The sequence below is a fragment of the Pyrus communis genome, chromosome 2 (genome assembly GCF_963583255.1).
Source record: "Pyrus communis chromosome 2, drPyrComm1.1, whole genome shotgun sequence".
Classification (NCBI taxonomy): Eukaryota; Viridiplantae; Streptophyta; class Magnoliopsida; order Rosales; family Rosaceae; genus Pyrus; species Pyrus communis.
Genome location: NC_084804.1, coordinates 7,598,067 through 7,611,901, shown reverse-complemented (window position 1 = coordinate 7,611,901; position 13,835 = coordinate 7,598,067). Strand labels below are relative to the sequence as shown.

Genomic DNA, 13,835 nt, shown 5'->3' with positions numbered 1-13,835 from the left:
CGCGTCATTAAGTTTAAACAAAAAAACATACGGTCAAATAGATGAAGAGCCGAAATGATACGATTTTAAAACCTCAAGATATAACGTGAAGAAAATTAAATTGAAAACGGGAAAGGAGAAAGGTGTACAATATAATCGGCCAAAGATTTGATATCCCCTTATCTCCTATGAAAAAATTAAAGTTGGGCTAAAAATAAGAGGTCCATTCATGTGGACCCGATATCAGGTAATGGTCCCGTTGAAGAGTCGAGTTACGCGGAAAGGCTGCTAATGTAATTTCGCACGTCTGACTTGCCGAAACAACGACCTCCAGAAGTAGTTCCTTAAACTCAAAACCAGAAAAAGTTAGAAACTTGGGTCAGCAGAGGGAGAAAGCAATGGAGTCGCCATTCAAGGCGGAGATACTGAAGGGAAAGGTGGCCTTGCTGACCGGAGGAGCATCAGGAATCGGGTACGAGATTTCGGTTCAGCTGGGCAAACATGGAGCTTCGGTTGCCGTCATGGGCCGCCGTAAGCATGTCATTGACTCTGCCGTCCAAGCCCTTCGTTCTCAAGGCATTTCTGTAATTTTCTCACTCTTTAATTTAGCACCCATTTTTTAACTGTAATTTGCTCCAATTGTCGTAGATCTGGGTATCTGTCAGTATCTTGTGTTTGTGTTGTTTTCTTTGCTGTTGATTTTGTTTTATGGGCTTTGTTCGGTGATGCTTGTTTTCTGTTTGGTTGCTGGGAAAATTTAGGACAAAAAGAAAATTTATTTCAGCTGTTTGCTGTGTTTTCTGATCAAATATGTAACTGTGTGTGCAAAAAACATGTATATTCCCCAAATTCTCTAGTCGGAGTAGTTATTCTGTTAAATTTGAGACGGGCTGCAGTCCATCATTGATCACATCGATACATTGATGCAATTAGAAGTGAAACCATTTGATGTAAGTTGTGATTTATAATGTAAGATGAAGTGATTTATTTTGTAAGATGACCATGTGAGATTTTTGGCTTTGTTGAACCTGCTCCCTCACGTCCGACCACTTTGAGTTGGGCTGACGTGGAGCTACATCAATCGTGTTTGTAAGTGAACCCATTAATTTGGACGTGGATTTGAAAATACGCACTGATACTATGTTAAAGTTTTAAGGAGACGGGCACTAATAGCATCGACATTGTGTCCCCACTTCATCACTCATGCAATCAATATATGTGGGGTTTTTATGAAGAAGACATCGATTCAATTATAAGTGAAACATTTTCATATAAGTTGTGATTTATTTTTTGACTGATGTTGGACTTTTAGCTTTATTCAACAGAAAATGCCGAATGCATATGTTTAGCTTCTAACTATTTGCTTTTACTGATTATCTGCAGTGATAAATTTAACATTCCTTACATTATATTGATTCAAATGTGCAAATTGCCCAAGTGTTTGCTGAGATATTGGGATTCTTGTATTTGTTGCTTGCAGGCTATCGGATTTGAGGGCGACGTGCGAAAAAGAGACGATGCAGCTCGAGTTTTGGAATCGACAGTGAAGCATTTTGGTAGGCTTGACATCCTTGTGAATGCTGCAGCCGGAAATTTCCTTGTCCCGTCCGAGGATCTATCCCCGAACGGATTTCGAACAGGTTGAATCTTTACGATCATAAAAAACATAGCTTGTTTAGTTTTACTCCTGTTGAAAAGCTTTTGGACTGTTAAAACGCATTCTTATTCCGTAAATTGGTTCCTGCAGTTATAGACATAGACGCCGTTGGCACCTTCACAATGTGTCACGAAGCGCTCAAGTATCTTAAGAAAGGAGCATCAGGGAAGAACTCGGCTGCTGGTGGATCGATAATAAACATAAGCGCAACGTTGCACTACACAGCTACTTGGTATCAGATTCATGTGTCTGCAGCAAAGGTTTGTCAAGTAACCAAAAACTTTGCCATATCTTCGCTCCCGTGTGTGTACTTTTGATCAGTCTGTGACCGTCCTGATTGATTCGGGTTCCTCTATGTTACCAGGCAGCCGTCGACAGCATTACGAGAAGCTTGGCGTTGGAGTGGGGCACAGACTATGATATTAGAGTGAATGGCATCGCACCGGGACCTATCGAAGACACTGCCGGTTTCAGTAAACTTTTACCTCAGGAGATGCTGAGCAAACCCAAAGAGCAGGTTCTTGTATCCAAACTAGGGCAGAAATGGGATATTGCTATGGCCGCTCTATATCTTTCATCCGATGCAGGTTCGAAATCGATCTCATTCGTTGAATTATCTGTTTCGAAAATAGTCAGTCGATGCTAGGGTTCTTTCGGATTTCTCACGTGTATGGAGACATATCTTATTAATTTGTTTGGTGCTTGAAGGAAAATACATCAACGGAACAACATTGGTTGTAGACGGGGGAGAGTGGCTGACCAAACCGGCGTATTTTCCGAAGGAGGCAGTGAAGCAACTTTCCCGAGCTGTGGAGCGAAGGTCTAGAGACAAACCAGTTGGTGTTGCTAAGAGCAAGCTTTAAACAGTTCCATTTCGCGAGCCATGTTTTCGATCAACATCAGAATAAATTCATTGCCACAGTGAATTCCCTGTGGAGAACTTGGCAAGATTCATGGCCACAACTTATAAATGTAACATTAGTTATAAGCAGGTGCCAGTCAAACAGTAGAGATCGAAGAGAAGAACAAACTTGATCATTTAATAATATTTATTGGGAAGGCTGGATTATTGATATGCTGATAACTCTTTGTAATCGGAAAATTTATATTATTTGCCAACAAATTCTTCAAAATAAATGCAGGTTAAGATAACCCTAAGCACAATTTCGTAATACAAGATTAAAAACTTCTACATTCCCGCGTTCTTATGGAACTCAAATCTTGATGAGAAATAAGCATAAGTTGCAAATGTTAGATGGTATGTATCCACAAAGATTTCGACATATAAATGATCTTGCACACACCCCTCGATCTGTCGCTAACTGTTGTTTGCTTACATATGCGGAATCGTACCTAGACCTATCCTAACCTAACCGATTATAGCTAACCTCTAAGGCTTCATCATAAAGCAAACCAAACCGAAAGTACAGATCTCGAATTATGGAAACTGTTTGAAAAAGATTCAAATGGAATCAAGATCCACCAGATGGTTTTAAGGAAATGTAGACAATGATGAATTGTCCCCAGGAGACATGCTTTACCTAAAGAATACTCCACCTCGGAGCCCACGACTCCCTTTTGGTAAAACACTAGTTTTCGTAAACAGAAAACATAAGCCATTCATAATCACTTGCACTCAATAAGTTTCTTCCATCTAGGAGCTTAAATTATGGAAATAAACCTACCCGTAAAGGTCTACAAGCTTACTATACTTGGTGATCATAAACATATCAGATCAAAACCTCTAGAGACCTGGAGGTTTGATATATCGAACCTCCATAAGAGATCGCAATAGTCAACATGTTCTGGTCCTATACATAACTTATAACTCTCGCCATTTATTAATTTAGCGGTCCAACCGAACCAAGAACACTACTGTATAGTCAAGTGGCAATAGATATAGACTTAATTTTAGCTGTCTATGTCCATACAATAAACAGAGATACAGATCTTTTTGAATATTGGGCTAAACTTAAAACTAACAAACAATGCTACCTCGCATACGATCCAACCACAATGCAAACTACTCAGAGAACAGGCTCCTTCTGTTAAGATGATATTAAAGTCTTTGACTTCGGTTCATATTTATATATTTCTAAACAACCTGAAGGTTTTCCAATCAGGTAAACACAACCTCACCCCTAGAACATGGCAAAGGACCAAATACAAGATAAGTAACATCACAAGATAAAGCAAACTTCATTGGCTCTAACGGTTGACTTTACTAATGAATGTTAACAATCAAATTCGGGTATCGAAGTTTAGAATTAATCTGTTGACATATAACAATGTGCAATTACATAAGAAAAGATTTCCGGCATTCATCACAACGCGGTAAGTATAATTCCCGGCAAACTAAAGCAATTAGACTCGACAACTAGCTCAAATGTTTATTAAGTAAAACAAAATTAACAAGCATGTATAGACTAAACTCGATTCCACAAAAGTCGTGTTTCTTATCTGTCTTTTGTTTTTTCTTTACAAGCATTTAGTACAGAGAAACTTACAAATTCAATTCAAGCAATCTTGTTCCTTTCCTGTCAGACATCCAAGTTTTCCATCTGAATGTTGCTCTTGAGAGGCACATACTCTCCGAGATAACCGCCCAGATGATCGTGCAGAGCGCCCTTGTCAATCCCCTGGTGATGGTAGCTTTTGCAGACGTAGTAAAACACACTCTGCAATAGTAATCCAACCAAATTCACAATCACCAGGACACACACCAAAAACCCACCAACCACAATCCTCACAAAAACCCCGTAATTCTCCCCGCCGTGCACCACTACCGACCCGAAAACCGCACTGATAACCCCGCAGATGGTCAGGTACCCGAAAACGAGTACGAAGGCCATCCCAACCTTCCCCTTGAGCAGCTCATAGCTCTTCTTCATGGCGGCGAACCCGTAGACGGGCTCGAGCACGGAGACCACGCTGGCCAAGTGCCAGAGCGCGGTGATGTAGACATGGACGACCAAGAAGAGGAGGAAGATGACAATGCCGGAGAAGAGGAGCAGAAAGGAATTCTGGGTATCGATGGCGAGGATGAGGAGGACGAGGAAGCCGACGAAGACGAGATTGTAGCAGAACATGAGGAGGGAGACCCAGAGGAAAGTGATGAAGAGGCGCTTGAAGACTTTTGGGATTGCGGAGAGGGTGTTGGAGAAGGAGACGGGCTTGGAGGTGTAGAGGGAGGCGGCGGTGAAGACGACGGCGGCGGTGGAGAGGAGGGAGAAGGCGAAGAGGAAGATGAGGTAGCAGAATTGGAAGAGGAGGAGGAGGGTCCATTCGTGGTGGAGCTGGGCGGTGTCGGTGGAAGGGCCTTGGAGCTGGTTGAGGAGAGGGTGGGTGAAGAGGGAGTGGGCGAGGATGGCGAAGGAGAGAGGGAAGATTAGGGTTAGGGTTATGAGGTAGAAGGTTTTGGGGGACTGTTTGGGGATGGAGGTGGATTCTCTGAGGATGTCAGGGATGGTGAGAAATTGGAGCTCCTCTGGGGCCAGATCCATTCGGATTTGGAGGGTCTGTTTGGACGAAAACAAAAGAAAAGTTGGGTTTTTGATTGATGGGGTGTTTGAGTTTTAGAGAGAGAGAGAGAGAGAGAGAGAGAGGTAGTGAGCTCAACTGCTCAAGATCTTATTTTTAGGAGATGAAGAGAGAGAAAGTAGAGAGAGAGAGAGGAGGAGGATGAGAGATTGGGGAAGAAGGCAGGTAGGAGGAAGAAGAAGATGTGGCGGAAAGACGGTCATTATCTTTACTAATTAATGAACCAAAATAGAGTAAAAAGATGAATTAATCTTATATTATACCAAAAAAAAAAAGGATAATGATGTAATTTCATAAGTTCAAATTTTACTGTTTTTTTATTGATGCTTCACCTTCAGATGATGTTAAAATACCTTCAATATTAAAAATTTAAAAAAAAAACAAAAAACAAAAACCTCCCGCTCTCTGCTCTCTCTCTCCCTCTTTCCTTCTCATTTTCTAAAAAAATATATTCATACACATAAAATGTGTAGGCAAATGCTAGTTTTATTTAATTGTTGACGTGGATACGTGTAATTTAATAAGCTTATGTGGCATGTGTGTGACATATACTGAGTCACTGACAGTATCTTTATTTTATTTGTTTGTTTGTTTGTTAGTGTGATGTGAATTGTGGGATATTGGTATAGAAACAAGATCAAGATAGGTAAACCGTAAATCAACTACCAATGGGACATTTTGGATATAGACCTTAATTATCAATGTTATTTAACTCAAATTTTTATGATTTTTAGGCTTTGATCGAAATCCTTGATATTAATGTAATAATGTATTTCTATGTAGGTTATTATATTTTTAAATTAAAGTTAAAAGTTATAGATTTATATTAATAAAATTTTAAATAAAACCTATAATTTACGTGATCAAAAATATTAAAAATGAAAGACACAAAAAAAAAAAAATATTAGGCTTAACAACATTATTAAATTTATTCTATTAAACTAGACATGTCTACATTCTCAATTCAACGAAATAGAATGTATCCATATAAGTTAAAAAAATTGATTGGAGAAAAGATTGAATGAATTTTTTTATAAAAAATAGGTACATTTTATATTAAAAAAGGGTACATTTTTCATATAACAAATTAGTATATTTAAGAATGGGTACATATAAGATTGAAAAATTGAAATCTTTTTTTTTTTAATAAAAATTTTATGGGTACAAACTTATTCTAATTTTATTTTTTATTTTTTGAAAATGTTTGAATTGAAAGTTAATTAGGAGTTTAATAAGGGTGTAAGTATTAAAACTCTAAATCAGTTACCAACTTTTATTATAAAAATTATGTAACTCACATGTGATTCATTAATCTATTAATACTCGGGACTTTGATTAAAATCTAAAAATTGATAAGGTTTTAATCAATGAACATTAGAAACTAAGGACCATATACTAATTTTTTCTTATATTAAACTTGATTTAGTAGTGTTTCCGATTATTAAAAAAAAAAAAGAAAGAATGTAAACTTACTATTTTATTTTATGAAAGACCTCATGATATATTGTAAAGGATAGAGTTCGGGCGAAGATTTCTTTGAAAAAGGATCCTTGGACCTCCTCACAACTCCCCAAGGGATTGACACTTTGGATGTGTAGTTGGGCTCTTGCTTGTTGATATGCTACAAGAAGATAACAAAGTTAGTTCTGAAAGGTGTTTTTGTGGGGCCTTATGTGTAGGCCTTCAGGCTCGCAATCAAAACTAACTGAGTGCCACTGCTATCTCAGTATAGCAGATGTAGAACAAGAGTGTTTTAAGTCGATTACTTGTGCCCCAAGTTACTCGAACTTCTTGTTATCAAAGGATTGTCGCAGATGAGTTAAGTCTACATTAAGTTCTTTTTTTTACCTTATAAATAAGGCCTTTTAGTTCATAGTCTTGTATGTTTGAATGAAGGGAGTCCAAATCCCCTTAAGTCATTTGTTTGGTCTTAGATTGCTTTTAATGATAACATATCCATTAAACTAACTAGATCCAGATGCAAATGGAACTCTTAAGATAGGAAAACTGATGGAAATAACTTGAATACATACTGAAGAGTGCATTAAGTAATATATCTATTAACTTAGAAAACAAACAAAGAGCTTCGGGGCAAGATTTCACCTTGTCTGTCAAGGTTGAACCTCTTGCAATCACTTCTCTTTGAATTAACGAGGGTTTATATGCTAAAAAGGGATGGATGGTAAACAAGTTTACACAAGGGAATTGATACTACGCCACTAAGGGAGATAACAGAGCTTTAAACTAGACAAGAGATAGCTTGTCGCTAAAAAGGACTGAATTTGGGTTGATTTCAACTTTTGGATGCAAATCTGGCTTAAGAGCAGAGTTTGTATATTTGTTTGTTTGATTGGTTGAGTGTCCTTGTCTCTGGGGCATCCTCCTACTTTTATAGGCAAATTAACCCGACTGTTGTAACTTCGTTCTTGCCCGAAAGCACTTGGAGGGTAGTGAGTCATCAGCTTTTTACTTGGAATGCCACTAAAAAGTGTTATATGGCTGGTAGTAGGTTAGTCTTCATCACTTGTTACTTCAATGATAAACACGTGGCTTGCATTTTGGTTGAGAAGACTTCAATTTGTCTTTGGGCTTGATACTAGGCTTCAGGCAAGTCCACTTTAATTTGGCACCCTTGACTTTCCTTCATTTAGGTCCAATGTTCAAATATTAATTAACCCAAATAGATAGTGCTTTTATCTTTTTATGAGAGACTTAGTTGTTCCATCACTTACAATTAACGAACCTTTATTTGTCGAACATCAAAATTAAAACCGATCATTTTCTTTACGTTCAATGGAAAGATGATATATGTAAGATATTATTCAATTTGAAAAATCGTTTAGTCATCATGGACGTAGGCACGTTAAACACACTTGAATGCCAAAAACGAGAGCAAAGATCACCCTTAGTCTTCCGAGTCCTGATCTACGGCCTCCTCCGGGTACAGGGTGTCCATCATGAAGAAATCATCGACACGCTTGATAAAACATGCACACAGCACCATAGCAACCAACGTGGCCGACACTATGACAGGTAGAAGGGTAAAAGCACTCGCTGCGCCGCCGTACAAATATAGTCCTCTAGTGAAATCAGAAGTGTGGTTGTGATTGAGAGATGCCAAGGCATAAGCAAAAGCTAATAAAGGCGAAGAAAAGATAACATTACAAAAGAACTGTAAGAGGAGAGACGGACAGTAGAAAGTAGTTTTTAAGAGAAGAGATTTCTATGTTTTTTTATTTTTAAATGAAGATTAGTTGTGGAGTCTACACCACTTCAAATTTTAACGATCCAAACTGTCTATTTTACAAGTTGGACCACAATAGATCATTCTTGCAAAATATTGGCCAAAACGGAAATATTTGAGATATCTAATTGAGTTCAAAGAAATTGACAAATACTTTATTCTATAAGGAACAATGAAATTTCATTGCGATAATCAAATACACAAATAGTTTTGAATTAAATTAAATTTTTGCAAGAACGATTAATAAATCGAGATTTACAAAATAGACGATTCAGATCTTTAAAATTCGACGTGAAGTGGATCGTATAACTACCAAAAATGGAGATCCTTCGGATAAAGGGTCTGATATAATGGCGAAAAAGCCTTGGGTTTCTAAATGCACTTTATTACCAGATTGAGAACCCTATCATGTTTACAGACCGTTGACAAAATTACATCTACGGTTCATGTTAAATTTGGCTGTCTCTCTATTTCCCTCTTGCAATTGACATGTTAAGTATCGCGTGCTAATATTCCGAACAAGTCAAAATTTGTGCTTTGGAAGGTATGTCGACATTCTCCCTACTACTGTAAATCTATGTAAGAAGTGTATGGTGGACATTGCTTGTATTTTTTGCAGTTCCCCCTTAGAGTTGCCCTTGACATTTCTATGGAGAGATAACGCTAAGAAGACTAAATTTGCAGACTATATGATTTGTCACCAATGGGAATAAACACGTTTATCACCACTTAAGTAATAAACCAATCATCAACTTCCATGTCCTTTAGTTTTCAAAATTAAGTTTCCCTAACATTATCCCTTTCATGGAGTATCCTTCATTAAAGCTGTGCTCTATGCCTCCTCACTACTTTTTTCTTTTTTTAGGTGAAATGGTTAATGAGAAAACAGAAAATCAAGCTTCACATGAATTCTCTCTTTGTTTAATACATATGAATGGTTAAACGATTTGCAAATTGAAGGTATTTCTACAAATATATTTCTTTAGATGATGCTAGAAAATCTAAATAATTAACAAACTGCTAAGATAAGTAATAAAACCATGAACTCTGGAAATTCGAATACCACCCTTACATCCAAGTTTAAATCCAAATTAATTATTCCTTCAAAATGTTTATCAACTTTGCGAGAAAAGAAAGTAGTGTTTATAAGGGCTGATGAGACGCTCCTTGCAGTATCTGAGGATAGTCCTTTAATTCTATGTTGCACACAAGAAACAAACGATATGGATGCTCAAGGTAACAAGAATAGAACGTATTATTATGGGTTTCTTCCAATTGCTAGGCTTTGACAAGACGTCCTGTGTCTCTATGTGCAATATTTTTGTAGCAGTATCATCTTCCAAGGCTTGGACTGGTATTGTTGAAATGAAGCGTTTTTCTTCGTCGAGTTAATCCCAGAGGTACACCAAAATCGCTGCAAAGTCAGAAGCTCAAAGTAAGTGTTTTTAATCAACTGGATCTTCTTTCAACTGTAATCAGATGTGATCGACACTTCAATACATATATTATCATGTCCTTTTTGTGCGTATTTTTTTTATGTTTTATGAAGAACGAGTGCAAAATTTTTTTTTTAGAGTAGCTAGCCACTGATTGTTACCTTTGGTGAAATACAATTTGTTTAATGCAATAATAATTGAAAAATTAAAAAATTTAAGCACGATCCCTGCAATAAAGACATGATAATAACCATCTTAGAATGCTACTCTTACCGTGTTTTTCATATCATATTTGCATGAAAATATGATAAGTGTAGTATTACGGTAACCATGTTAGCTAGCCTCAGTTGTACCTGCACAATGAGATGGATAAGAAAGCCTATTGGTGGCTAATGAGGGAAAAACATATCAGTGGCTAAAATAACTCCATTTGTCACTAATAGAGATCTTACACACACCTCATTCTATGCAGTTAATGTTATTTTCTATTTTCAAGTTTTCTTGATGCGAAAATTGACATGTAAATGTAAGAACGATGGATGAAAGTATATAAAAAAAGTAAGAAATAAAATAAATTATAATATCACTATATATCACAAACATAAAAGAGTATACGAACCGAAGATGGTAAGTTCAGCCTAGGGTCTGTAACCTTCGAAATGATCGGAGTCATAAAACTCAACCATAAGACACGTAAAAAGCATATGGATCAGTACTATGATTTTCAGCACAAATGGCCTCTTTGGGTGATTGAACAAGTCATCAAAGTCTTTCATGATCCTTGTCGTCGGCTTCAAAGCATTGACATTCTGGGTTGACATGAGTCCTAGGATCCGAAACAACATCAACCATACGAGATAAAAAAGAAGAAGGGGCACTGCCACCTTTTCCATCATGCTTACGGAACATGCCATACAACTTGCAAGGACTCGATGAATGATGGAAGAGGGCAAGGATGTACTTATTCTGGATGAAGGTAAGGATGTATATATGTGTGTGTGTGTCCGCGTGCACGTGTGTGCGCATGGGATTGCAATTGGACTTTTGATTCAAGGCTGTGTATATTGTTCATAAACGGTTGATTTTGGGTATCTTCAAATCAATAAAGGGTAGGCATTCATGCGTATCTTGTGCTTTAACTCTTTACATGTTTTTGATGGCATACTTTTTTACTTGGAACGAGAAGAGTCATGAACTAGGGAATGGAAATGGATTAATAAATCTATTCTTAGCGTGTTCAAGTAATGAGAAACTTATGAATACCGTGTGGTGGTAAACACAAAGAACTTCATGAATGAGAATAATTTCATGATATTATTCTGTATAATACTTGCATCCATCCAAGCTGACGAATGAGTCCTTAAATATCACATAAATGCTAGATTTTGGAGAGACCATGAAAACTTAAGTGTGATTTGTGATGATCAATAAGGGTGTGCATCCCAATTTGATTTGTGAATCTTTATATCGGTTTTAATTTTTAATTATCCCTCAGGTGTATGTATATATATATAAACACACCCATTCACAAAAAGGAGAACTGAAAGACATCCTCCTTGCCTCCAATATTCTTAAAGGTTTTTGTTTGTCAAATTAAAAGAATCAAAACACACAATGTCGGCAGTATCAGATATAATTACATGGTTCACTAGTCTCATATTGTTAGAGATGACTCTGATACGTGCAGTCAAGTTGGGTGATCGGTCAACTGACCCTGTGGTTAAGGTATTGATGATGGGATTAGATGATTTCTTTTGCTCACATAAGCACGTTGTCGTGAAGACTATTTTAGCAACTGAGGGATTTGTGTTTTTCGTTACAACGATTGTGAAAGCTTTGACCCATGGGGTTGACAACAGGATGGTTTATGACAACCTTATTATACTTATGCTCTTAGTAATCTTTTCATTTTTCTTATAAGGAACTTTTAGAACTATAGTTTACCAAACACTTACCAATTTTTTTTCACAACTATTTATTCTCACAACACAGCAAAAACCGTTTGAAAAAAAAAAATGCAATCCAAACTAGCCCTTAATTGGATGAGCTTACGTGCATGCATACATTTTGTATGGAGTCAACTCTTGATTTTTGTTATCAGTGACATTTTCTGAGGTTTATAGTTTCTTCTGCTAATAATTAGACATCATTAAATTTCCTCAACTGGTTATACTTATCCCTTACCCTTAAGTTTTCGAATTGCAGGACTTGTGGCAGCCCTCTATATTTTGTTGGAGAAAAACTATTTGCGCTTTGCAGCCTATCGAAAGAGAAGCCAAGTTGGAACAAGATAACGCATGCTACATTATTGCACACAATACTCAAAGAAGAATAATCATTTGTTAATTACATTTGAGTTAGAGAGGATGTTTTTGAGGGAAATCTCGGAATAAAATAAAAATTTGGGAGTTATAATTGAGTGAAATTACAAGTAGTAATGTCAAATCCATAATTCGTGTTGCTCATATTAATTATTGTTCTCAGCAAAAGGGGTTCGTTATTTCGTATGCCTAATTTACCTCATGAGGAGGGTAGGGTGGGGGTAGTAGGTGTGTCGGGGTTGAGGCAAATAATAACTCATATAAATGATAATTCCACGATAGTTATTTGGCCGTGCAAACTACACATATATGGACTCCAAAGGAAAGGACATGGAAGAGAAGGAAGCCGGAGAAGTTCGATACCGGGGTATGCGGAGGCGGCCATTAGGCGGCAAGTAAGCAGCTCAAATTCGCAACTCAAAAAGGCATGACATGAGTATTTGGCTTGGGACTTTTAACACAGCCGAAGAGGCAGTTAGAACTTATGGTAGTGCTATGAAATCCCGTTCCTGGATTTCATTATTATAATCTAAATATTTCGTATTCGCGGGATTTTATAGTATTTTCGCGAATTTAAATTAATTTTTAGATTTTAATTACTTAATGACAAAGTTTGAATTTTTGAAAATAATTTTTAAATCCATAGACCTTCGGGGGTCACTCTTAATGTTTTCAAATTAAGCTCAACCCCACGAGACGTAGGCGAAGGCCATTCGTGAATCGGGACGAGAAAGGAAACGTTATGGACGTTAGAAGTTTCTTTAAAAAAAGAAAAAAGAAAAAGAAAAATGAGAGCTGCTAGATGGCAGCAAAAGAGAAGGAAAAAAAAGATAGGTGGTGGGAGGGACGAAAAAAAAAAGGGGGGAGGAGGATAAAAGAAAGAAAAGGAGGAAGAAAGAGAGGGTGCTGCCCAATCGAGGAGAAAGGAAAGAGAGAGTGAGCAATCAGAAGAGGGAGAAATGAGGGGAAATGAGGGAGAGGAGATACACCGGATCCCTTTACCCGGTTTTTCATTTCGACCCGACCCGGCGGCGCCATTGATTTTGATGTAATTTTTGGTGGTTCTCCGGCAAATTAAAACCTTCATCACTCGGAATCATCCTAGGATCCTTCCCTCTACCTTTCTCATACAAAAACCCGAGCCAATTTGGCTCTAATTCGTGGAATTCGAACCGAGAGTCCGAAGGGTGCACGGCGGCGATCCGCCCATTTCCGAAAGGTTTTCCGTCAACCATCATCATTCACATGTGTCCCTTGAGTTCAAGAACAAAGCCCATAGGTGGGTTGAGGCGTCGGAGCTGTTTTGGTGTCGAATCACGAACACCCAAATTTAAGGGTTTCTGGTGGATCGAGACAATGTTCATGTGTTTCTAGGCCGAATTAGACTTCGGCCCAGGTATAAAAATTGCTCCCCTCACTGATATCTACATGCTCTTCCTAAAATAATTTAGAGTAGGTGGAATTTTCCAATGAATCAAGGCGATCGACCAACGCATGGGTCGAGACCTCACCTACCCTTCCTAAACTAATTTGGATACCCTTATTCCATATGTGACGTTTGATTGATGAAATCTCGTCGTATGACTACAGTTTTGATAGAGATCACCACTTGGATATTTTATGATTTGATGATCTGACCATTGGATCGTCACCATACC

The 13,835-nt window shown here is 37.6% G+C and overlaps 2 protein-coding genes across 2 annotated transcripts; one reads left to right on the top strand and one right to left on the bottom strand.

Moving 5' to 3' along the window:
• Positions 1–280: 280 nt before the first annotated feature.
• LOC137725734 (peroxisomal 2,4-dienoyl-CoA reductase [(3E)-enoyl-CoA-producing]-like) lies at positions 281–2,771 on the top strand. Its single transcript, XM_068464504.1, has 5 exons — positions 281–563; positions 1,460–1,619; positions 1,727–1,896; positions 2,001–2,223; positions 2,345–2,771. The coding sequence occupies exons 1-5, from the start codon at positions 378–380 to the stop codon at positions 2,497–2,499; spliced, it is 894 nt and encodes a 297-aa protein (XP_068320605.1). The 5' UTR covers positions 281–377; the 3' UTR covers positions 2,500–2,771.
• A 1,111-nt stretch (positions 2,772–3,882) lies between these two features.
• LOC137725732 (uncharacterized) lies at positions 3,883–5,248 on the bottom strand. Its single transcript, XM_068464503.1, has one exon. It carries the CDS (start codon positions 5,137–5,139, stop codon positions 4,177–4,179), a length of 963 nt encoding a protein of 320 aa, XP_068320604.1. The 5' UTR covers positions 5,140–5,248; the 3' UTR covers positions 3,883–4,176.
• Between the last annotated feature and the right edge of the window lie 8,587 nt (positions 5,249–13,835).

Excerpts from the sequence above, each read along its gene's own strand:
- LOC137725732 (XM_068464503.1), bottom strand. The coding sequence starts at position 5,139 with ATGGATCTGGCCCCAGAGGAGCTCCAATTTCTCACCATCCCTGACATC.
- LOC137725734 (XM_068464504.1), top strand. The coding sequence starts at position 378 with ATGGAGTCGCCATTCAAGGCGGAGATACTGAAGGGAAAGGTGGCCTTG. Across the intron at positions 564-1,459 it reads TTCGTTCTCAAGGCATTTCT|GCTATCGGATTTGAGGGCGA; the intron begins GTAATTTTCTCA and ends TGTTGCTTGCAG. Across the intron at positions 1,620-1,726 it reads CCCGAACGGATTTCGAACAG|TTATAGACATAGACGCCGTT; the intron begins GTTGAATCTTTA and ends TGGTTCCTGCAG.